Source organism: Schistocerca cancellata, chromosome 5, assembly GCF_023864275.1.
Source record: "Schistocerca cancellata isolate TAMUIC-IGC-003103 chromosome 5, iqSchCanc2.1, whole genome shotgun sequence".
Taxonomy (NCBI): Eukaryota; Metazoa; Arthropoda; class Insecta; order Orthoptera; family Acrididae; genus Schistocerca; species Schistocerca cancellata.
In genome coordinates, this window is record NC_064630.1 from 833848133 (window position 1) to 833873088 (window position 24956).

At 38.7% G+C, this 24956-nt stretch overlaps 1 protein-coding gene across 1 annotated transcript in view; it reads left to right on the forward strand.

Moving 5' to 3' along the window:
• LOC126187948 (ATP-dependent RNA helicase DDX51) overlaps positions 1 to 24956 on the forward strand; it is a 191725-nt gene that overhangs the window by 59224 nt on the left and 107545 nt on the right. The window contains exon 5 of the mRNA XM_049929324.1: positions 15842 to 16019. Coding sequence (XP_049785281.1) covers positions 15842 to 16019 — 178 coding nt within the window. The remainder of the gene's footprint in view (positions 1 to 15841; positions 16020 to 24956) is intronic.

Here is a 24956-nt window from a genome sequence, read left to right on the forward strand (position 1 = left end):
GTTTCGCACCTGATCGGACATTAAGATGACAGATCAAAGATATTACTCATTCTAGGACTACACTCTCAAGTGACCTTGCCACACTGAATTCAGTACTTTGCAAATTGGTACTGTAGCCAAAGCCAAGTAAAATTGAGTTAGCAATGTTTCATCTTGATAATAAAGAGGCAAGAGGCACACATGATATTACACTTTTTATTTGATGGGGTTAAAGTTTCCCATAACTACTTTGATAAATGTGTCATCTACTCCACAAAATATCCAGAAACAAAGGGGCAACAAAAAAGCTGCAATTTTCCTTTTCTTAAAATGCATAGAATAATAAATTGAAGCTACACTTTCAGAAGATCAGTTTGGATTCGGGAAAAACAGGGTAACCAGAGAAGCAACACTTCTTCTGAAATAATCCAAACTACATTTATAGCTTTTATGTGCATAGAAAAGACTTGGGTAATGTCAGATGGAACAAATAATTTGTGGTTTTAAGAAGGCAGGAATAGGCTATGAATATTGAAGAATAATATGGAACCTTATCAAAAATCAGACAGTTATTATTGATGGAAAGACAAACAAAATTATGCATTTTCAAGTATTATGTTTAACCTGTGTACCGAATGGACTCTTAAAAGCATCAGGAAAGATCCACAGACATGTATACAATATAGTGTCAAAGAATAGATATCTCAAAATATACTTATTATATAGCTGTCCTAGCTGAAAGTGCAAAATCTTGAAGCCATGTTAATTAAAATGGATAAATAAGTCAATAAGAAAATTTATGACTCGTGTTAAAGAAGAACAAGCTGAAGTCCAAATTTTTTATCTAAGTAACAACCTACTTGAGCAAGTTTACTCATTTACATATTTAGTAAGGAAGATCAATAGGGATGGACAGAGCAATGCAGAAGTCAAAAGCAAAAACTTAATTCAACAAGAAGATGAAGGAGATCTTAAAAATCACCAGCCTTGAAACAAGAAAACATTATATGTTTTCACAGTCATAATATGCCACACTCAAAACATATGCTTTGGCATATGTTTTGAGTGTGGCATATTATGACTGTGAAACCTGGATCCTGCTGACTGAGCAAGAGAAGAAACTAAATTCTTTTTAGCTGCATGTGCTCTGAATAAACTTGTGTCTTGTGGTTACAGACAAAGAGATCATTAGAAGACCGACTGGGAAGTGTGTGGAAATCAGTTACCCAGAGAGGAGTGCAACTTATTGACCATATGATGAGACGCAATGGAATCCTGGACACAGTAATAGAAGGGTATGTTAATTGGAAGAGATCTAAAGGAAGACAGCGACTAAGATACATAGACCAAATGATGAAAGACATTGAATGCAAGGTGTACAAAGAAATGAAGATTACATTGGTAGATGTGAAGAGTGAAGATCTGCTGCTAACAAATCCTTGGACTGCGCAGAAGGTGATTGAGGTGCCGAATATTGAGCCCATATATGGGAAAGCAGTGCACATGCAAATAACATGGATGCATGTCTTCTGAAAGAGGACAATTACTATCACCTTCAGATCAGCTGCAATTCAGCAGATACCAGTTTTATTCCATATCAGTTCTCTGGATCTTTGAAGAAATGCTGGTAAGTTGCAAATTCTTAAGACGACAAGAGTACCCTGTCTTAGTTCCTAGTAGTGTTTTCCAGAATCCAGCAGCTATGCACCTGAAGTCATTGTAAATGACCATTGGTGGATCACAGGTATCTTCAGTGCCATCAAGAAGGGGAAAGTACACTGGAATGAACACACATGCCACAACACCCATCTCATTCTCAACCCAATTAAGAAGATTGCAGGGTTTGATCTTTCCCATTGTATGTGGCCGAGACTTGACTGCATCCTGACAGGACGAGGTAGATCTTGAAGAGATGGATTTTTATGGGAATGCTGTGCGTGACTGTGGTGTGGTGGAAGAGTCAATAAGACTGTGGAAAAACTGCTTAGTCCACACATGTAAAGGCAACCTGAAATATTTGAAAGAAGTTATACCAAGCGCTGCCATCAAGTTGTAAAATTTAAACATTCATGTGACTATTTTTCTTGACACAGCAAACCATAGACATTTTTGTAGCAAAAACTACTTCAGCTGGCAAGTACATCCACATATTAGTTGAAAGTAATGTGCATCGTCATCTCACATTGAAGCACTATAAGTGATTACTGTGATGGCTTGTTATTGCCATCATTAAATTTATTGAAGATACAAAAGCGAAATCAGGGACAGTGCTAATGGAAAAGTGATGGACCGTGAAAACAAAATGTTAAAGTTGAGGAAGTTTTGTGCAAATTACAAAAGGAGGAACACAGTGTTGAGTGGAGTAGGATTCAGATGCCCACTCAAAGAAAAAAGCAGCTCTGTCCACACGACATACGCCATTGACAGTACAAATAAATTATTTAGCAATGTCTGCAGTATTATGAGCAATATGAAGAAATACAAATGTACAAATTTTATTACACAGATCTGGACTTCAAGGCTAATGCAGAGACTGAGGAGGGAAAAAAGATTATAGGCTGTAGTATTTGATTTTAAAACATGCTACATTAAACAAGTTGTCATATGCAAATGAGGTGACATAGTTTCAGAAAAGGCATAGTACACTGAACTTTTCCAAAAAGAAAAAAAGGCATAAGAATTAAAGTAGCCATTGTTTTATTCAGACGAACTGAAAATTATGCTGTGACACTGTGGATAAATGTTGACAAGGCAGTTAGAATATAGGGAGATGGCATTAGCAATGCTGATCACACCCATTGGGTGAATCCGAGGCTTCTGAGAGCACACACTCTTGGTGAGACCAAGACATGTTTCTCTACTTTCCTGTGTGAAACTTGCTCTCATAGCTTGTTGTTGTTGTGGTCTTCAGTCTTGAGATTGGTTTGATGCAGCTCTCCATGCTACTCTATCCTGTGCAAGCCTCTTCATCTCCCAGTACCTACTGCATCCTACATCCTTCTGAATCTGCTTAGTGTATTCATCTCTTGGTCTCCCTCTACGATTTTTACCCTCCACACTGCCCTCCAATACTAAATTGGTGATCCCTTGATGATGCCTCAGAATATGTCCTACCATGTGGTCCCTTCTTCTTGTCAAGTTGTGCCACAAACTCCTCTTCTCCCCAATTCTATTCAATACCTCCTCATTAGTTATGTGATCTACCCATCTAATCTTCAGCATTCTTCTGTAGCACCACATTTCGAAAGCTTCTATTATCTTCTTGTCCAAACTATTTATCGTCCACGTTTCACTTCCATACATGGCTACACTCCATACAAATACTTTCAGAAATGACTTCCAGACACTTAAATCTATACTCAATGTTAACAAATTTCTCTTCTTCAGAAACACTTTCTTTGCCATTGCCAGTCTACATTTTATATCCTCTCTACTTCGACCATCATCAGTTAATTTTTTCCCCAAATAGCGGAACTCTTTTACTCATAGCTTAAGTTCAATGAACTGACAGTTACTTACGAGCATGTCTTTAGATACATGGAGAACATCTATCATCAGGCAGGTGAAAATTTTAGTTTTGCTGCAAGAACCCCTTTGTTAAGCATAACAAGATACATTGTCAGGTGAAATGAAAATTTAAATTTACCAAAACAAAAACTGGATGTAAGACTATACCAGCTCAATTATATCACTGTATAAGTTGGCCTCCACTAGGCATTACATCACACACTTCAAAGAAACATTTGTAGAAAGATTTGTGGGCTGCTTCACCCATGCCCTTCAGGTGAGAACATATATTCCAACCTCTTCCCAACAGCCTTAGTAAATTGTATTTTAAGCATGTTCCTTATAATTTTTGCACGAAAACATACCAAGTGGTTATAATTGAACTGATTGTGTCCTGAGTGCTGCAGTGCAAGCCTTATACATTGCAAGACACTGAAACATTGTAGGTATGTTCATTAATCATTGTGCTCACTATGTATGCTGAAAAAACTAATAGTTCTACTTTCTACCATCAGGTGAAAGTATGGCATAGTAAGCGGTCATATTGTGGTGTTGCTGCAGGAAAAGGGTAGGAATGATCAAACACATGGTAATAGTGGTTCTGCCATGTTTTTTAGAACACGGTCACAAGTTACAACACATGTTCAGTACGGTTTCCTGACTCAGCAACATGCTGCATCCGAAACGGGGCACGGTCGGTAGTTGCTCACAACTTGTCCGGTGTAATCAGAGCGATATGTTGTCGTATGCTTTCCTTCATATCGGGAAGAGTCTGGACACTTCCCTGATAGACATGATATTTCAGATATCCCCACAGCCAGGAGTCACACGAATTTTGGTTGGCGTGTCTGGAATGCCACAAATTCTTTAAATTGCCTTGAGATGATGCAGTTGTTACTGAAAGTTTCTCAGAGCAAGCCTTTCACCTGGCATGCAACATGTAGTGTCACCTCATCTTCCTTGAAAATAGTGGTGTGGACACAGTTGTGTTATTGCAAAGCTGGAATCAAGTTTTGCATAAGGAGGTTCTTATAATGTGCGGTGTCACTTACACCTATCAAGCACATGAGGCATCAACTCCTTGAAGAAAACGGACTGAGAATGAAGGAGCTTGTGAAACTACACCACACAGTGCAGTGTGTGTTAAAGCACAACATGTGGTGGAGTAGAACCCCATATTCAATAGTTCTGGGCATTCGTGGCATCATGTGGAGTGACAAAGTCACGGCCTTGTAACTTATCTCAGGGCTTCATTTGGTGCACATTCTGAATCATGTAGGGATAACAATGTAAAATGTGCCACAAGATCTTTCAAATTGTAAATAATAGATTTCAGCTATCAGTCGTCCTTTGGAATTTTTTTTGGCAGATCTAGATTTCACCTAGAAACTAGACATTCTTAATGCACTATCATTTTTGCTCAATGTATGTAATGCCTGTTGGTCGGGCTCTGTCCATGGTTCATTGAACCATGGACAGAGCCCGACCAACAGGCATTACATTCCATGAACCATGGACAGAGCCCGACCAACAGGCATTACATACATTGAGCAAAAATGATAGTGCATTAAGAATGGCTAGTTTCTAGCTGAAATCTAGATCTGCCAATAAAAATTTCGAAGGACAACTGATAGCTGAAATCTATTATTTACAAGTCAAAATAACAGTCGCTGCGTGCAACAGCCTCTGAATGGAGGAAAACCTGATGAATCTTTCGAATTGTTGCCCAGGGGAGAAACAGTTCCCGGGACAGCTCGAGCACTTGCTGCAGATTTTGAGGCAACTTCATCATTAACTGCCCAGAGGAAGCAGCCGCCTCTCTCTCGCTGCAGCACCACCTAGTTTCATCTGTTTCTTCAGATTTCTTAATCATATTTCTGTAGCCCATTTATTGACACGGGGCCTCTTTGCAACTGTTTCTGTCAGCAATATTCCCGAATGCAGTGCTGCTAGTGCTGCCATTCTGGTAAAACTACTTTACGAATATTGAATGGTCTTTCTTCCCAGTGCCGTTACATTTGGTGCAGACAACTACTTCTTCTTAATAGCCATTGCATTTGGTACAGACGTCAACCTTCTTAACCCTTTACATCAACAGTCACTTCACAAATAAAATCAACACGTCACCAAGTGACAAAGAGCATACTCCGCGAGTGCACCAACTAATGAATGTACTTACGATGTTTTAGCATCCTGTAATCTGCCACACTACAGCACTTGAGACACCATCAGTTTATAACCACCTGTTATAAATGACAAAAAATTCTGTATTAATCTTTGCTGGGAAGGAGAGCAATCTGCCAACATAGAATTCAGCTCAGAGCAGAGCAGTCACACACACACACACACACACACACACACACACACACACACACACACACACACACAAATAAATTGCTGAAATTTCTTCCATGGTGACAGTATTCAGTCACAGGAATTGCTCAGAACATAATTGTCTTTGTGGAAAGATACAGTGCACTGATGAGTGTTGTGATATTTTAATCCAGCACCACAGGAAAACGAAGTCTGATATATTATTCTGTCAAATAAATAGCTACCACATACTGAAACATTAAAATAATTTATTACTGTCCAAAACAAACACAACTCGTCCAATCAATTTCAGATTCATGGAAAAGATCTGAACATATTGTGTTATATTTTTATGGTACAGAAAGTTCTGGCAGAATGTAAATCGTGTAGGAGTAAAGGAGATCACACAATTAATACCAGAAGCACTGAGTCGTCAGTAGACACACAACAGAAATGAAAGATTTCCTAACTTTCGTAAACACACAACACACACACACACACCTGTGTATTTACATTGGGGGTATATTACAATGTAGGTGCACAGAGATTTCGCGCGCGTGTTTTGTGTGTGTGTGTGTGTGTGTGTGTGTGTGTGTGTGTGTGTGTGTGTGCTCTTGCTACTCAAGGAATTATGTCTAGCAAAGTTTTCATTTTCTTTTGTGTATGTTTTTCACTGACTCAACACTTCTGCTATTCGGTGAATGGTGTCCTTTACTTCTAAACAATTTTGTTGCTTCCCAGTCTTTTTGTCCTAATCTCTTGATCCGCCAGTCTTTCTTTACACTGTCCTTTGGTGCGTGCATATTGTAAACATAAAAATTTGACACCATTGAGTGAGAACATGAAAACAAAAATTCAATATTTAAACCAAAACTTCCTTACTTGTTTGCTAAAGCATTTCTCTGTGGGTGGGAGCAGCTGACTTACAGCTGTTTTTCATAAATCTGCAGAACTATTCGTTTTTATTTCCAGGAATAACACTTGAACATGTACACCTGACTCCAAGTGTTTTAAGCTCAACAACATGGTGGACTGCAGTTGTCTGTGACTACATAATTTCAGCATTATGGCATCTCCATGGATTCTAACTTCCTAGATTTTTGCATTCATAGTGTGCAGAGGGTATTGTTGTGGCATATAGACCTGTAGCGTGTGATGGCGGTCCACTTTGAATGGACCTCTCCCCTCCTAGCTTCTCAGGCATAAACACAGTAGTGCTGCAACTCTGGCAAAGTCTTCAGTTTGCTTTGCCTGTTAACACATTGTGTACCTGTTCGTTTATGTTTTGTAATGCCACACACTGATGGTGGTGGTGGTGGTGGTGGTGGTAGAGGCCAATAATGATTTCCTTTTTTAAAGGGGTGCATTTTATCAGAAAAGTTGTCCTGTCATATCTCTCCACCAGAATGTGTCTTAATCGTTTTGGGACTTTTTCTTTAAGACTATTGTTAATAATAACAATAATTATTATTATTGTTGTTATTGTTATTATTATTATTATTATTATTATTATTCCTCCCCCCCCCCCATGAACCATGGACCTTGCCGTTGGTGGGGAGGCTTGCGTGCCTCAGCGATACAGATGGCCGTACCGTAGGTGCAACCACAAGGGGTATCTGTTGAGAGGCCAGACAAACATGTGGTCCCTGAAGAGGGGCAGCAGCCTTTTCAGTAGTTGCAGGGGCAACAGTCTGGATGATTGACTGATCTGGCCTTGTAACATTAACCAAAACGGCCTTGCTGTGCTGGTACTGCGAACAGCTGAAAGCAAGGGGAAACTACAGCCATAATTTTTCCCGAGGACATGCAGCTCTACTGTATGATTAAATGATGATGGCGTCCTCTTGGGTAAAATATTCCGGAGGTAAAATAGTCCCCCATTCGGATCTCCGGGCGGGGACTACTCAGGAGGACGTCGTTATCAGGAGAAAGAAAACTGGCGTTCTACGGATCGGAGCGTGGAATGTCAGATCCCTTAATCGGGCAGGTAGGTTAGAAAATTTAAAAAGGGAAATGGATAGGTTAAAGTTAGATATAGTGGGAATTAGTGAAGTTCGGTGGCAGGAGGAACAAGACTTTTGGTCAGGTGATTACAGGGTTATAAATACAAAATCAAATAGGGGTAATGCAGGAGTAGGTTTAATAATGAATAAAAAAATAGGAGTGCGGGTTAGCTACTACAAACAGCATAGTGAACGCATTATTGTGGCCAAGATAGACACAAAGCCTATGCCTACTACAGTAGTACAAGTTTATATGTCAACTACCTCTGCAGATGATGAAGAAATAGATGAAATGTATGACGAAATAAAAGAAATTATTCAGGTAGTGAAGGGAGACGAAAATTTAATAGTCATGGGTGACTGGAATTCGTCAGTAGGAAAAGGGAGAGAAGGAAACATAGTAGGTGAATATGGATTGGGGGGAAGGAATGAAAGAGGAAGCCGCCTTGTAGAATTTTGCACAGAGCATAACATAATCATAGCCAACACTTGGTTCAAGAATCATAAAAGAAGGTTGTATACCTGGAAGAATCCTGGAGGTACTAAAAGGTATCAGATAGATTATATAATGGTAAGACAGAGATTTAGGAACCAGGTTTTAAATTGTAAGACATTTCCTGGGGCAGATGTGGATTCTGACCACAATCTATTGGTTATGAACTGCAGATTGAAACTGAAGAAACTGCAAAAAGGTGGGAATTTAAGAAGATGGGACCTGGATAAACTGAAAGAACCAGAGGTTGTAGAGAGTTTCAGGGAGAGCATAAGGGAACGGTTGACAGGAATGGGGGAAAGAAATACAGTAGAAGAAGAATGGGTAGCTCTGAGGGATAAAGTAGTGAAGGCAGCAGAGGATCAAGTAGGTAAAAAGACGAGGGCTAATAGAAATCCTTGGGTAACAGAAGAAATATTGAATTTAATTGATGAAAGGAGAAAATATAAAAATGCAGTAAATGAAGCAGGCAAAAAGGAATACAAACGTCTCAAAAATGATATCGACAGGAAGTGCAAAATGGCTAAGCAGGGATGGCTAGAGGCCAAATGTAAGGATGTAGAGGCTTGTCTCACTAGGGGTAAGATAGATACTGCCTACAGGAAAATTAAAGAGACCTTTGGAGAGAAGAGAACCACTTGTATGAATATCAAGAGCTCAGATGGCAACCCAGTTCTAAGCAAAGAAGGGAAGGCAGAAAGGTGGAAGGAGTATATAGAGGGTTTATACAAGGGCGATGTACTTGAGGACAATATTATGGAAATGGAAGAGGATGTAGATGAAGACGAAATGGGAGATAAGATACTGCGTGAAGAGTTTGACAGAGCACTGAAAGACCTGAGTCGAAACAAGGCTCCGGGAGTAGACAACATTCCATTTGAACTACTGATGGCCCTGGGAGAGTGAGTCTTGTCAAAACTCTACCATCTGGTGAGCACGATGTATGAGACAGGTGAAATACCCTCAGACTTCAAGACGAATATAATAATTCCAATCCCAAAGAAAGCAGATGTTGACAGATGTGAAAATTACCGAACTATCAGTTTAATAAGTCACAGCTGCAAAATACTAACGCGAATTCTTTACAGACGAATGGAAAAACTGGTAGAAGCCGACCTCGGGGAAGATCAGTTTGGATTCCGTAGAAATGTTGGAACACGTGAGGCAATACTGACCTTACGACTTATGTTAGAAGAAAGATTAAGAAAAGGCAAACCTACGTTTCTAGCATTTGTAGACTTAGAGAAAGCTTTTGACAATGTTAACTGGAATAATCTCTTTCAAATTCTGAAGGTGGCAGGGGTAAAATACAGGGAGCGAAAAGCTATTTACAGTTTGTACAGAAACCAGATGGCAGTTATAAGAGTCGAGGGACATGAAAGGGAAGCAGTGGTTGGGAAAGGAGTAAGACAGGGTTGTAGCCTCTCCCCGATGTTATTCAATCTGTATATTGAGCAAGCAGTAAAGGAAACAAAAGAAAAATTCGGAGTAGGTATTAAAATTCATGGAGAAGAAGTAAAAACTTTGAGGTTCGCCGATGACATTCTGTCAGAGACAGCAAAGGACTTGGAAGAGCAGTTGAACGGAATGGACAGTGTCTTGAAAGGAGGATATAAGATGAACATCAACAAAAGCAAAACGAGGATAATGGAATGTAGTCAAATTAAGTCGGGTGATGCTGAGGGAATTAGATTAGGAAATGAGACACTTAAAGTAGTAAAGGAGTTTTGCTATTTAGGGAGTAAAATAACCGATGATGGTCGAAGTAGAGAGGATATAAAATGTAGACTGGCAATGGCAAGGAAAGCGTTTCTCAAGAAGAGGAATTTGTTAACATCGAGTATAGAGTTAAGTGTCAGGAAGTCGTTTCTGAAAGTATTTGTATGGAGTGTAGCCATGTATGGAAGTGAAACATGGACGATAACTAGTTTGGACAAGAAGAGAATAGAAGCTTTCGAAATGTGGTGCTACAGAAGAATGCTGAAGATAAGGTGGGTAGATCACGTAACTAATGAGGAGGTATTGAATAGGATTGGGGAGAAGAGAAGTTTGTGGCACAACTTGACTAGAAGAAGGGATCGGTTGGTAGGACATGTTTTGAGGCATCAAGGGATCACAAATTTAGCATTGGAGGGCAGAATGGAGGGTAAAAATCGTAGAGGGAGACCAAGAGATGTATACACTAAGCAGATTCAGAAGGATGTAGGTTGCAGTAGATACTGGGAGATGAAGAAGCTTGCACAGGATAGAGTAGCATGGAGAGCTGCATCAAACCAGTCTTAGGACTGAAGACCACAACAACAACATTATTATTATTATTATTATTATTGTTTCTTACTTTCTTTTCTCAGACGTTATGTCTGGTCAAAAATGGAAAGTGACTCGGACCTTGATCAAGCGTGACTTCCTTTTAACTGTACGGTATATGTTATATTGCATTTAGGAACTTTCGGGTGATTGAAATGTATCAATAATTACGGATTTCTGCAGTTGTATATATAATTTTGGATGTAGCTGTATTGCATTGATGTACTGGTGGATATTGTGTGGTATGACTCCTGTAGTTGATAGTATAATTGGTATAACGTCAACTTTATCCTGATGTCACATGTCCTGGACTTCCTCAGCCAGTTGGATGTATTTTTCAATTTTTTCTCATGTTTTCTTTTGTATATTTGTTGTATTTGGTATGGATATTTCGATTAGTTGTGTTAATTTCTTCTTTTTATTGGTGAGTATGATGTTATTATTATTATTATTATTACAATAATATTAATAATGATGATGATGGTAATAATAATAATAATAATAATAATAATAATGTTCTGCCAGTCGTAAAAGGCGACAAAAAGAACAAACCACTAATAGGGCTAACCCCCCTTTTAGTGTGATTAGTTGGTTCAGGACAGAACTAATGAAGCCTCGGACAAGCGCTGTCATGGTCGGGGACGACGCTTGAACCCTATGCCCGTCCACAATGGTAACGACACTGCTAGCCGCACGGCAAATGATTTAAATCCAAATAGAGGTGTTTTGCAGGATATGCTTCCTGCAACCACTCTAAAAGGAAAACAAAGGCAGAGGATGAGATGGTCAGATGAAGTTAACCGACACCTCATGTTCTGTTATTACCAAGCAACAAACTTAGGAACCAACACAACTGGATACAGATCACAAGTATACACAACATTTATTACCAGATACCCTGAATTAAAATTTTTAACAGAACAACGACTAGCTGATCAGATCCGTGTAATAATAAAAAATGACAGGATACCCCAGTCAAACATCAAACAACAAGTACAACAAATACTGGGACAAAATAATGTGCAATCAGAAGAAGAAGAAAATACAGTAATGGACTCAAACATCCCAGAGCAAACAAACAAAGAACACGCATCAATTAAACAATCAGAGGAAAACGAAATCTTAAGACAGCCACCAGAGCAAGCACAAATAGAACATGAAGTGACACACATGTTAGATATAGAAGAAAAATTTCAGTTGACATATATAGAATACAAAGACCCAAATACAGACAGACCATTCTTGCATAGACCACCAAATAACCCACAAGTCGAAACAACAACTACTATCAACACAACCATACACAACAAAATAAATGAAAATACAACTATGGAAGAGCTACAACTACTGGTTTATGCAGGGGCACTCACTACACTAAATATACACACTAGGCAGAGATCAGAACCAACCAACACACAGAAGAAATCCACAAAACCAGCATGGCAACACAGGCTACTCAGAATAGAAAAACTGAGAAAAGACATCGGACAGCTAACACAATTTATAAGAAATGAAATGTCAGAAAAAAACGAAAAAGGTTAGGTAAAATCTCATAGCAAGAAGCGATAGAGCAATTAGATGAAAAGAAGCAGAAATTACAAGCATTGGCCAAAAGACTTAGAAGATACAAAAAAAGTGAAAATAGAAGGAAACAAAACCAAACATTCAACACAAACCAAAAGAAATTTTACTAGACAATAGATAACACACACATTAAAATAGACAATCCACCAAACATAACAGACATGGAACACTTGGAGCAACATATGGTCAAACCCGGTACAGCATAATAGACATGCACGGTGGATACAAGCAGAAACAGACACATACAAGATGATACCACAAATGCCTGAAGTGATAATTTTGCAACATGAAGTCACCCGAGCAATTAATTCTATGCACAATTTGAAAGCCCCTGGAAATGATAAAATAGCAAATTTCTGGCTAAAGAAGTTCACCTCAACACATTCACATTTAACTAAATTATTTAACAGTTACATTGCAGACCCATACACATTCCCTGATACACTCACACATGGGATAACTTATCTGAAATGTAAAGATCAAGCAGACACAGCAAACCCAGGAAAATATCGCCCCATAACATGCCTACCAACAATATACAAAATATTAACTTCAGTCATTACACAGAAATTAATGACACACACAATACAGAACAAAATTATAAATGAAGAACAAAAAGGCTGCTGCAAAGGAGCACGAGGATGTAAAGAGCAACTGATAATAGATACAGAGATGACATATCAAGCTAAAACTAAACAAACGTCGCTGCACTACGCGTTCGTTGATTACCAAAAAGCTTTTGATAGTGTACCCCACTCATGGTTGCTACAGATATTGGAAATATACAAAGTAGATTCTAAATTGATACAGTTCCTAAACATAGTAATGAAAAATTGGAAAACCACACTTAATATCCAAACAAATTCAAATAATATCACATCACAGCCAATACAGATTAAGCGTGGAATATACCAAGGAGACTCATTAAGTCCTTTCTGGTTCTGTCTTGCTCTGAACCCACTATCCAACATGCTAAATAATACAAATTATGGATATAATATTACTTGAACATACCCACACAAAATCACACATTTGCTATACATGGATGATCTAAAACTGCTGGCAGCAACAAATCAACAACTCAACCAGTTACTAAAGGTAACAGAAGTATTCAGCAATGATATAAATATGGCTTTTGGAACAGACAAATGTAAGAAAAATAGCATAGTCAAGGGAAAACACACTTAACAAGAAGATTACATATTGGATAACCACAGCGGCTCCATAGAAGCAATGGAAAAAACAGATGCCTATGAATATCTAGGATACAGACAAAAAATAGGAATAGATAATACAAATATTAAAGAAGAACTAAAAGAAAAATATAGACAAAGACTAACAAAAATACTGAAAACAGAATTGACAACAAGAAACAAGACAAAAGCTATAAATACTTATGCTATACCAATATTGACCTACTCATTTGGAGTAGTGAAATGGAGTAACACAGACCTAGAAGCACTCAATACACTTACATGATCACAATGCCACAAATATAGAATACATCACATACATTCAGCAATAGAAAGATTCTCATTAAGCAGAAAGGAAGGAGGAAGGGGATTTATCAACATAAAAAACCTACATTATGGACAGGTAGACAATTTAAGAAAATTCTTTATACAATGAGCAGAAACTAGCAAAATACACAAAGCAATCACTCTTATAAATACATCGGCTACACCATTGCAATTTCGTAACCACTTCTACAACCCTTTAGATCACATAACATCAACAGATACAAAGAAAGTAAATTGGAAAAAGAAAAAACTACATGGAAAGCACCCGTATCATCTAACACAGCCACACATCAATCAAGACGCATCCAACACATGGCTAAGAAAAGGGAATATATACAGTGAGACAGAAGGATTCATGATTGCAATACAGGATCAAACAATAAACACCAGATATTACAGCAAGCATATTACTAAAGATCCCAATACCACAACAGATAAAAGCAGACTTTGCAAACAACAAATAGAAATAGTAGATCACATCACAAGTGGATGTACAATATTAGCAAATACAGAATACCGCAGAAGACATGACAATGCAGCAAAAATAATACATCAACAACTTGCCATACAACATAAACTAATAAAGCAACACTTTCCCACATACAAGTATGCACCACAAAATATACTGGAACAGAACCATTATAACAGATAAAACAACACCACTTAACAAACCTGACATCATACTCACCAGTAAAAAGAAGAAATTAACACAACTAATCGAAATATCGATACCCAATACAACAAATATACAGAAGAAAACAGGAGAAAAAATTGAAAAACACATCCAACTGGCTGAGGAAGTCAAGGACATGTGACATCAGGATAAAGTTGATATTATACCAATTATACTATCAACTACAGGAGTCATACCACACAATATCCACCAGTACATCAACGCAATACAGCTACATCCAAACATATATATACAACTACAGAAATCTGTAATTATTGATACATGTTCAATTACCCAAAAGTTCCTAAATGCAATGTAATATATACCGTACAGTTAAAAGGAAGTCACGCTTGATCAAGGTCCGCGTCACTTTCCATTTTTAACCAGACATAACGTCTGAGAAAGGAAAGAAATAACAGAACAATAATAATAATAATAAATAATAATAATAATGTTCCTGTTGTAGTGATACATTTTCCTTGTATCACATGTTTCCATTCCCTTTCTGCACCCATTTTATGTACTGTTCAAAGTCAAATATTGCGTTCTCTTGCTGTTACAACTTGCAGTGCTACAGAGACATCTTCGTTCTGCAAATAACTGTGAAGTGCATGGCAGAAGGTACGTCCCACTGTTCCAGTCTTTAGGTCTTTTCTCATTCCATTTAGGTATGGAAAAGGGGAAGAATGATTGTTCAAATACCTCAATATGTACTGTAATTAACCTAACCTTGTCCTCAGGATCCTTATGGGAGCTATATCTGAAGCGCTGTGTATACCTAGAGCCACCACTTAAAACCAATTCTTGAAACTTTTAAGTAGGCTTTCTCCGGATAGTTTACGCTGTCTTCAGGAGTCTGCCTGTTCAGTTTCTGCAACATCTGTGTGACACTCTCCCATGGATTAAACAAACCTGTTATTATTCATGCTGCCCTTCTCCATGTACATCCAATATCCCCTATTAGCCCTATTTGATATGGGTCCCACATATGTGAGCAGTATTCTGGGATGGGTAGCATGAGTGGTTTGTAAGCAATCACCTATGTGGACAGATCACATTTCTCCCCTATGCTACTAGTAAACCAAAGTCTACCACTTGCTTTACCCATGACTGAGCCTGTGTGATAATTGCATTTCATATCCCTATGAAGTATTACACCTATGTATTGGTATGAGTTGAACAATTCCAATAAAACCTGACAAAACTAAGCATCTGTTAATAAATCAAGGTGTTACTGAGAAGATGATTGCACTAGAAATGAGTATCAGAATAGTGAGCAGCATCAGGCCCAGCAGAGGGCTTCCACTGGCAGTTTCCGTAGAAGAGAACATGAGGATGGGAGAATTGGGCTTACCCTCCTAGCTGCCACTTTCACTGCTCCCTGGTATAGTAATAGCTTAAATATTGATAATGGTCATATGTCTTCAGGTTTGGGCAATAACTATTTTAATTTTTGTTCCAGATTTTACGGAAACGAGTCATTCCGTGTATCAGAGCTCTCATAATTTTGCCTGTACAGGATTTGGCGACACAAGTTTACAAAGTCTTTAAAATATACTGCTCAGTAACAAATCTTAAAGTGGCATTAATAACTGGACAGAAGTCATTTGTAATGGAACAGCAGCAATTAATTAAAATAAGTAAATATTCCACTTCTTGTATTTTCCTGTCAGTAGTGAGAAACTGTAGTTTTTTCTGATTTTACTATATTTCCCATAATGCCTTTCTGTGAAAAATCTGTTGCCAGAATTAGAATTGCATTTGGTGCAGCAAATTACTGATGAACAAGTTTCTCCCTTAATAAGCAGGTACCTCTATTTGTCAACAATCTCCTAATTAGGTGGAGGATATTCAATGGAGGACCAGGGCATTCTTTTACTAGGAGCCCACACAACACTCAGATTTTTGTAATTTTTTTTATTTATGATATGACATGATATGTAAAGTTCAGAACTCAAATATCCATACACTTTAGCAGTTCAAATGTGACTCTCAAACATTCTCGAGAAAACTCTATAAAATGAAGGGGATTTTTCACAACAGGCACTGTGGCTCAATGCGTAGTGTTTGAGGATAGTAATTATGTAATTAAAGGATTGCTGGTTCAAATCTCACTGTGATCGTATCTCCCCCCCCCCTTTCTCCCCTGAAAACGTACATCATTTAAATATAAAATTCATCAAATATTTGCTAATTAACACATACCTAATCATTATTTTTATGAAAAATGCCTTCTTGTTTCAAATTACATCATGCGCTCAAGATTCTGGTTTTCATTGCAAATATATATTCTTAATTATTGCCCTTATATAAATGGTTGATAGTAAAGTTTCCTTAAATTAAAATTACATTATAAATTCATTAATAAAATTTTATAAAATATCAATAATTAAGAAGTTACATTTGCAATGAAAACAGGAATTTGCGTGTGATATGTAATTGTAAACAAGATGGTGTACATTTTTCATGGAAAAATAATGATTAGATATGTGTTAATTAGCATATAATTGATGAATTCTTTTATGTCATCTCGTTGTCTCTGTGGAGCTGTACCATGAGAAGCAAGGAGTGGTTGTTTGGTGTCCAGTATCCTCTGTCTCTAACACAAGCTGCACACAGTTATTAACTGGTTTTTTTTATTAACATAACTACTTAACTTGTGGTACAAGCTCTTCTGTATAGTCCACGTTAGCCTCACTGATGTTGCAGTACAATGTCCGCTATGAAGACAGTTATACAGTAGTTCTATGTGCTGCCTGTCTCGGAGCTAGAGGCTGTGATTGCGGCTCCGACTCTGTGACATACTGGAGCTCACTCGGTGCGACAGACTCGAACTCACTCCAGCAGACTCGGGCCCTTTGGTCTGCAGCAGAATGGAAGTATATGATTCTTGTAATGTACATTTTTTCTCTTAGGAAAGCATAGTTTTAAAGTAACTCTATATGTGATTTTTAAAATTTTAATTCATAGGGGAACCCCCCCCCCCCCTCCTTCTTTTTTTTTTTTTTTTTTTTTTTTTTTTTTTTTTTTTTTTTTTTTTTTTTTTTTTTTTTTTTTTTTTTTTTTTTATATACATGAAAGATAAAAGTTTACAGCAGGTTGTTAGGTTTAAGTGCTTGTGATTGATAGCTCTTTCTCCTCCATATCACAACCTATATTGTTATTCTTTGTGACAAGAAACAAAACTTTTATCAAAAATATGGGACATTTTCATTTTATTTTATGTATTTGCATTTGTTATGGGATCAGGTTTAGAAAAATAAATGCTGATATTTTTATACTGTTTTCTTTGGAATAAAGTTTGCATACTCCACATCAGTTCAGGCAGGGGCTACCTTTATAGTCTCAGATGTTCTTGTGTTCAACATATATTAAAATTCAGGATACAATATAAAACATGAATTTTTTTGTTTAGTTCAGAAAAAAGTTCCTGGTCGCCAAGGATGGTACATCCATCAACATTTGTCATGTGCCATTTAACACATATTAAAGTGTTCTGTATGTGGAATGGTTCAAGGCTTTTTTTATTTTAATTCAGTGACTAATTTCCTAAGTGTACCAAGTAGCCTGAAAAAGATACAGTTTGAAATTTCTGATATTTTCCCCCCTCCTCAGTGGGTGATTGAACAGCAGCAATAAATAAAAGTTGGAACTAATAAAATGGCATGATTACCAGTTGAACTGTGTTGAATCTTCCAAATCATGTAATGCCCTCTGAAACAATGTGCAAGCTTCCATATTTTTAGAAGGTAATGGAACTCACCAGAAAAATCTGGAAAACTACAAGGGAAAAAGAGATTATGTTCAAATAACTAATATATACAGGGGTCCAGAAAAATGTAAACACTCTTTGATAGTCAGTATTAATGAAAAAATGACATACCATTACAATTCTTGCATTTCGGGGGGAGGGGGTGGGAGTGACCCCATTAACAACGAAACAGTGTCACCCCATTAGCAACCAAACAGTGTCGATGCTGGTGAACTGTTGATTAAACTACGGCTGTCAGTGTTGATGGCGTGATAGCCGCACAGGATGCATCACTGGTTTCTCGTAGCTCATTGCATGTAGCTGGCTTCTGTTTATAACCTTGATTTTTCAAGGTCCTCCCTGGGTAGAAATCAAGAGGTGTAAGTTTTGGAGTCTGTGATGGGTACTCAGCAGCTCCTCTTCAACGTATCCATCTTCCAGGTAGATTTTCATCCTGTCTGTGGTAGTGTGGTGGAGCGCACTCTCATTGTAGGTAAAATTTTTCATTTCAAAACGTATTTTGCATTGCAGATAAGACTGATGTTTGCAGCATATAGAGATACACCTCACCAGTTATGCTACCTTCAAAGAAGAATGGGGCAATCAAACCATGTGATGGCAGACTCCACCACACAGTAACACCTGGTAGATTAATGTGAACATGAGGAATTTCAGGAACTCAGTACACACAGTTGTCATGGTTTACAGTACCATTCAGTTTGAATTGAACCTTGTCGGATCAGATAACTACCTGTGCAAACCAGTCATCATCGCGAAACATACCTTCAATCCAGGTCATCCTGTTTCACAGCGTGCAGCAATCTTGGAATGTACACTTTCCACTTTCTACCGCACAAAATTTCAACGATGTGTCATTTTGTTCCAAATATATTAACTATCAAAGAGTGTGTACATTTTTCTGGACCCTCTGTATACTACATATATTATTTTTTAAGATTGCAGTTCTGATATCAAAAACTCTTCTAGAACAATCTGGAACCATTGAACTACTTCTGCATGTTTACCCAAGGGAGGACTCAAAATTGACAGTTCTGTTGGTAACAGGAAAACAAATATAGAAATTCACCAAATTTGTTGTCCAGCAATACCTGTAAGCCTTTGTGAATATTCTGCTGATTTATTGAGTTGTAGGGTAGTTTGTGGAAAGGTTTGTGTTTGAAAAGTCTTCTGCTGCAGACTACAGGAGAGTGAAATGTGTAGGCTGATTACATAGCCATAAAAGAGTGATGTTGTTGTTGTTGTCATTGTTGTTGTTGTCTTCAGTCCTGAGACTGGTTTGATGCAGCTCTCCATGCTACTCTATCCTGTGCAAGCTTCTTCATCTCCCCGTACTTACTGCAACCTACATCCTTCTGAATCTGCTTAGTGTATTCATCTCTTGGTCTCCCTCTACAATTTTTACCCTCCACACTGCCCTCGAATGCTAAATTTGTGATCCCTTGATGCCTCAGAACATGTCCTACCAACCGGTCCCTTCTTCTTGTCAAGTTCTGCCACAAACTCCTCTTCTCCCCAATTCTGTTCAATACCTCCTCATTAGTTACGTGATCTACCCATCTAATCTTCATCATTCTTCTGTAGCACCACATTTCGAAAGCTTCTATTCTCTTCTTGTCCAAACTATTTATCGCCCATGTCTCACTTCCATACATGGCTACACTCCAATACAAATATTTTCAGAAACGACTTCCTGACACTTAAATCTATACTCGATGTTAACGAATTTCTCTTCTTCAGAAACGCTTTCCTTGTCATTGCCAGTCTACATTTTATATCCTCTCTACTTCGACCATCATCAGTTATTTTGCTCCCCAAATAGCAAAACTCCTTTACTACTTTAAGTGTCTCATTTCCTAATCTAATTCCCTCACCATCACCCGAATTAATTCGACAACATTCCATTATCCTCGTTTTGCTTTTCTTGATGTCCATCTTATATCCTCCTTTCAAGACACTGTCCATTCCATTCAACAGCTCTTCCAAGTCCTTTGCTGTCTCTGACAGAATGTCATCGGCGAACCTCAAAGTTTTTACTTCTTCTCCATGAATTTTAATACCTACTCCGAATTTTTCTTTTGTTTCCTTTACTGCTTGCTCAATACACAGATTGAATAACATCGGGGACAGGCTGCAACCCTGCCTCACTCCCTTCCCAACCACTGCTTCCCTTTCATGCCCCTCAACTCTCATAACTGCCATCTGGTTTCTGTACAAATTGTAAATAGCCTTTCGCTCCCTGTATTTTACCCCTGCCACCTTTAGAATTTGAAAGAGAGTATTCCAGTCAACATTGTCAAAAAGCTTTCTCTAAGTCTACAAATGCTAGTAATGTAGGTTTGCCTTTCCTTAATCTAAAAGATAAGTTGTAGAGTCAGTATTGCCTCACGTGTTCCAACATTTCTGCGGAATCCAAACTGATCTTCCCCGAGGTCGGCTTCTACTAGTTTTTCCATTTGTCTCTAAAGAATTTGCGTTAGTATTTTGCAGCTGTGACTTATTAAACTGATAGTTCGGTAATTTTCACATCTGTCAACACCTGCTTTCTTTGGGATTGGAATTATTATATTCTTCTTGAAGTCTGAGGGTATTTCACCTGTCTCATACATCTTGCTCACCAGATGGTAGAGTTTTGTCAAGACTCACTCTCCCAGGGCCGTCAGTAGTTCTAATGCAATGTTGTCTACTCCCGGGGCCTTGTTTCGATTCAGGTCTTTCAGTGCTCTGTCAAACTCTTCACACAGTATCGTATCTCCCATTTCATCTTCATCTACATCCTCTTCCATTTCCATAATATTGTCCTCAAGTACATCACCCTTGTATAGACCCTCTATATACTCCTTCCACCTTTCTGCTTTCCCTTCTTTGCTTAGAACTGGGTCTCCATGTGAGCTCTTGATATTCATACAAGTGGCTCTCTTTTCTCCAAAGGTCTCTTTAATTTTCCTATAGGCAGTATCTATCTTACCCCTAGTGTGATAAGTCTCTACATCCTTACATTTGTCCTCTAGCCATCCCTGCTTAGCCATTTTGCACTTCCTGTCGATCTCATTTTTGAGACGTTTGTATTCCCTTTTGCCTGCTTCATTTACTGTGTTTCTATATTTTCTGCTTTCATCAATTAAATTCAGTATTTCTTCTGTTACCCAAGGATTTCTACTAGCCATCGTCTTTTTACCTACTTCATCCTCTGCTGCCTTCACTACTTCATCCCTCAGAGCTACCCATTCCTCTTGTACTGTATTTCTTTCCCCTATTCCTGTCAATTGTTCCCTTATGCTCTCCCTGAAACTCTTTACAACCTCTTGTTCTTTCAGTTTATCCAGGTCCCATCTCCTTAAATTCCCACCTTTTTGCAGTTTCTTCAGTTTTAATCTACAGTTCATAACCAATAGATTGTGGTCAGAGTCCACATCTGCCCCTGGAAATGTCTCACAATTTAAAACCTGGTTCCTAAGTCTCTGTCTTACCATTATATAATCTATCTGATACCTTCTAGTATCTCCATGATTCTTCCATGTATACAACCTTCTTTTATGATTCTTGAACCAAGTGTTAGCTATGATTAAGTTATGCTCTGTGCAAAATTCTACCAGACGGCTTCCTCTTTCATTTCTGTCTCCCAATCCATATTCACCCACTATGTTTCCTTCTCTCCGTTTTCCTACTCTCGAATTCCAGTCACCCATGACTATTAAATTTTCGTCTCCCTTCACTACCTGAATAATTTCTTTTATTTCGTCATACATTTCTTCAATTTCTTCGGCATCTGCAGAGCTAGTTCGCATATAAACATGTACTACTGTAGTAGGCATGGGCTTCGTGTCTTGGCCACAATAATGCGTTCACTATGCTGTTGGTAGTAGCTTACCCGCACTCCTATTTTTTTATTCATTATTAAACCTACTCCTGCATTACCTCTATTTGATTTTGTATTTATAACCCTGTATTCACCTGACCAAAAGTCTTGTGCCTCCTGCCACCGAACTTCACTAATTCCCACTATATCTAACTTCAACCTATCCATTTCCCTTCTTAAATTTTCTAACCTACCTGCCCTATTAAGGGATCTGAGATTCAACGCTCCGATCCGTAGAACACCAGTTTTCTTTCTCCTGATAACGATGTCCTCTTGAGTAGTCCCCACCCAGAGATCCTAATGGGGGACTATTTTACCCATACAGTAAAACTGCATGCCCTCGGGGAAAAATTATGGCTGTAGTTTCCCTTTGCTTTCAGCCGTTCGCAGTACCAGCACAGCAAGACCGTTTTGGTTAGTGTTGCAAGGCCAGATCAGTCAATCATCCAGACTGTTGCCCCTGCAACTACTGAAAAGGCTGCTGCCCCTCTTTAGGAACCACACGTTTGTCTGGCCTCTCAACAGATACCCCCCCGTTGTGGTTGCACCTACGGTACGGCCATCTGTATCACTGAAGGATCTAGCCTACCCACCAACGGCAAGGTCCATGGTTCTTGGGGGTAGGAAAAGAGTGATATATAAGAATTAAAAAAAGGTGTGAATATGAATGTTCATTTCAAGACACTCTTTGAAAGTAAATATGGTTCCCGTGATGACATGAAATCAACAGTGACAGTAATGAGACAATGTAGTCACCTCCTATGGTGTGAATGAAGTGGTCAGTTTTAGAGGTTGCTATCAATTCTATTAAGAAACAATGGTCATTTAAGTTACCAAGACAGCATAAAGAAATGACTGACCATCAAAACATATGTGGCTACTCTTCAAAGTAGAAATTCTTTTTTCAGAAGTGAATACACGAAAATAAAATTAGTTACTTCTAGGTAATGAAACATCTAGAGCTGTTGAATTGTGTGCATCCTATGAGGACGGTACAAGTTGTAAAACTCATCACATTTTCCCTGTCAGAGAAAAACGTGTAGCACATTCCATCTGTACTCAAACACATGGTGGACCAAGAAAGAAATGTAAGATCTGCAAAAGGAGTTTTTGGGAAACATTATCCTTATTATCAAACAAACTCATCACATTTTCCCTGTCAGAGAAAAACGTGTAGCACATTCCATCTGTACTCAAACACATGGTGGACCAAGAAAGAAATGTAAGATCTGCAAAAGGAGTTTTTGGGAAACATTATCCTTATTATCAAACAATGGAAAATCCAGAAGAAAATAATGACAATATAATGGAAAGATAGATAATGGCATGCAGCTTTACTATATGGTTAAATGATGATGGCATCCTCTAGGGTAAAACATTCCGGAGGTAAAATAGTCCCCCATTCAGATCTCCGGGCAAGGACTACTCAAGAGGATGTCGTTATCAGGAGAAAGAAAACTGGCATTCTATGGATCGGAGCGTGGAATCTCAGATCCCTTAATCGGGCAGGTAGGTTAGAAAATTTAAAAAGGGAAATGGATAGGTTAAAGTTAGATATAGTGGGAATTAGTGAAGTTCGGTGGCAGGAGGAACAAGGCTTTTGGTCAGGTGAATACAGGGTTATAAATACAAAATCAAATAGGGGTAATGCTGGAGTAGGTTTAATAATGAATTAAAAAAATAGGAGCGCAGGTAAGCTACTACAAACAACATAGTGAACGCATTATTGTGGCCAAGATAGACACAAAGCCCACGCCTACTACAGTAGTACATCTACATCTACATTTATACTCCGCAAGCCACCCAACGGTGTGTGGTGGAGGGCATTTTATGTGCCACTATCATTACCTCCCTTTTCTGTTCCAGTCGCATATGGTTTGCGGGAAGAACGACTGTCTGAAAGCCTCCGTGCGCGCTCGAATCTCTCTAATTTTACATTTGTGGTCTCCTCGGAAGGTATAAGTAGGGGGAAGCAATACGAGGTGCATTCAAGTTCTAAGACCTCCGATTTTTTTTCTAATTAACTACTCACTCGAAATCGATGAAACTGGCGTTACTTCTCGACGTAATCGCCCTGCAGACGTACACATTTTTCACAACGCTGACGCCATGATTCCATGGCAGCGGCGAAGGCTTCTTTAGGAGTCTGTTTCGACCACTGGAAAATCGCTGAGGCAATAGCAGCACGGCTGGTGAATGTGCGGCCACGGAGAGTGTCTTTCATTGTTGGAAAAAGCCAAAAGTCACTAGGAGCCAGGTCAGGTGAGTAGGGAGCATGAGGAATCACTTCAAAGTTGTTATCAAGAAGAAACTGTTTCGTAACATTAGCTCGATGTGCGGGTGCGTTGTCTTGGTGAAACAGCACACGCGCAGCCCTTCCCGGACGTTTTTGTTGCAGTGCAGGAAGGAATTTGTTCTTCAAAACATTTTCGTAGGATGCACCTGTTAGCGTAGTGCCCTTTGGAATGCAATGGGTACGGATTACGCCCTCGCTGTCCCAGAACATGGACACCATCATTTTTTCAGCACTGACGGTTACCCGAAATTTTTTTGGTGGTGGTGAATCTGTGTGCTTCCATTGAGCTGACTGGCGCTTTGTTTCTGGATTGAAAAATGGCATCCACGTCTCATCCATTGTCACAACCGACGAAAAGAAAGTCCCATTCATGCTGTCGTTAAGCGTCAACATTACTTGGCAACATGCCACACGGGCAGCCATGTGGTCGTCCGTCAGCATTCATGGCACCCACCTGGATGACACTTTTCGCATTTTCAGGTCGTCGTGCAGGATTGTGTGCACAGAACCCACAGAAATGCCAACTCTGGAGGCGATCTGTTCAACTGTCGTTCGGCGATCCCCCAAAACAATTCTCTCCACTTTCTCGATCTTGTCGTCAGACCAGCTTGTGCGAGCCCGAGGTTGTTTCGGTTTGTTGTCACATGATGTTC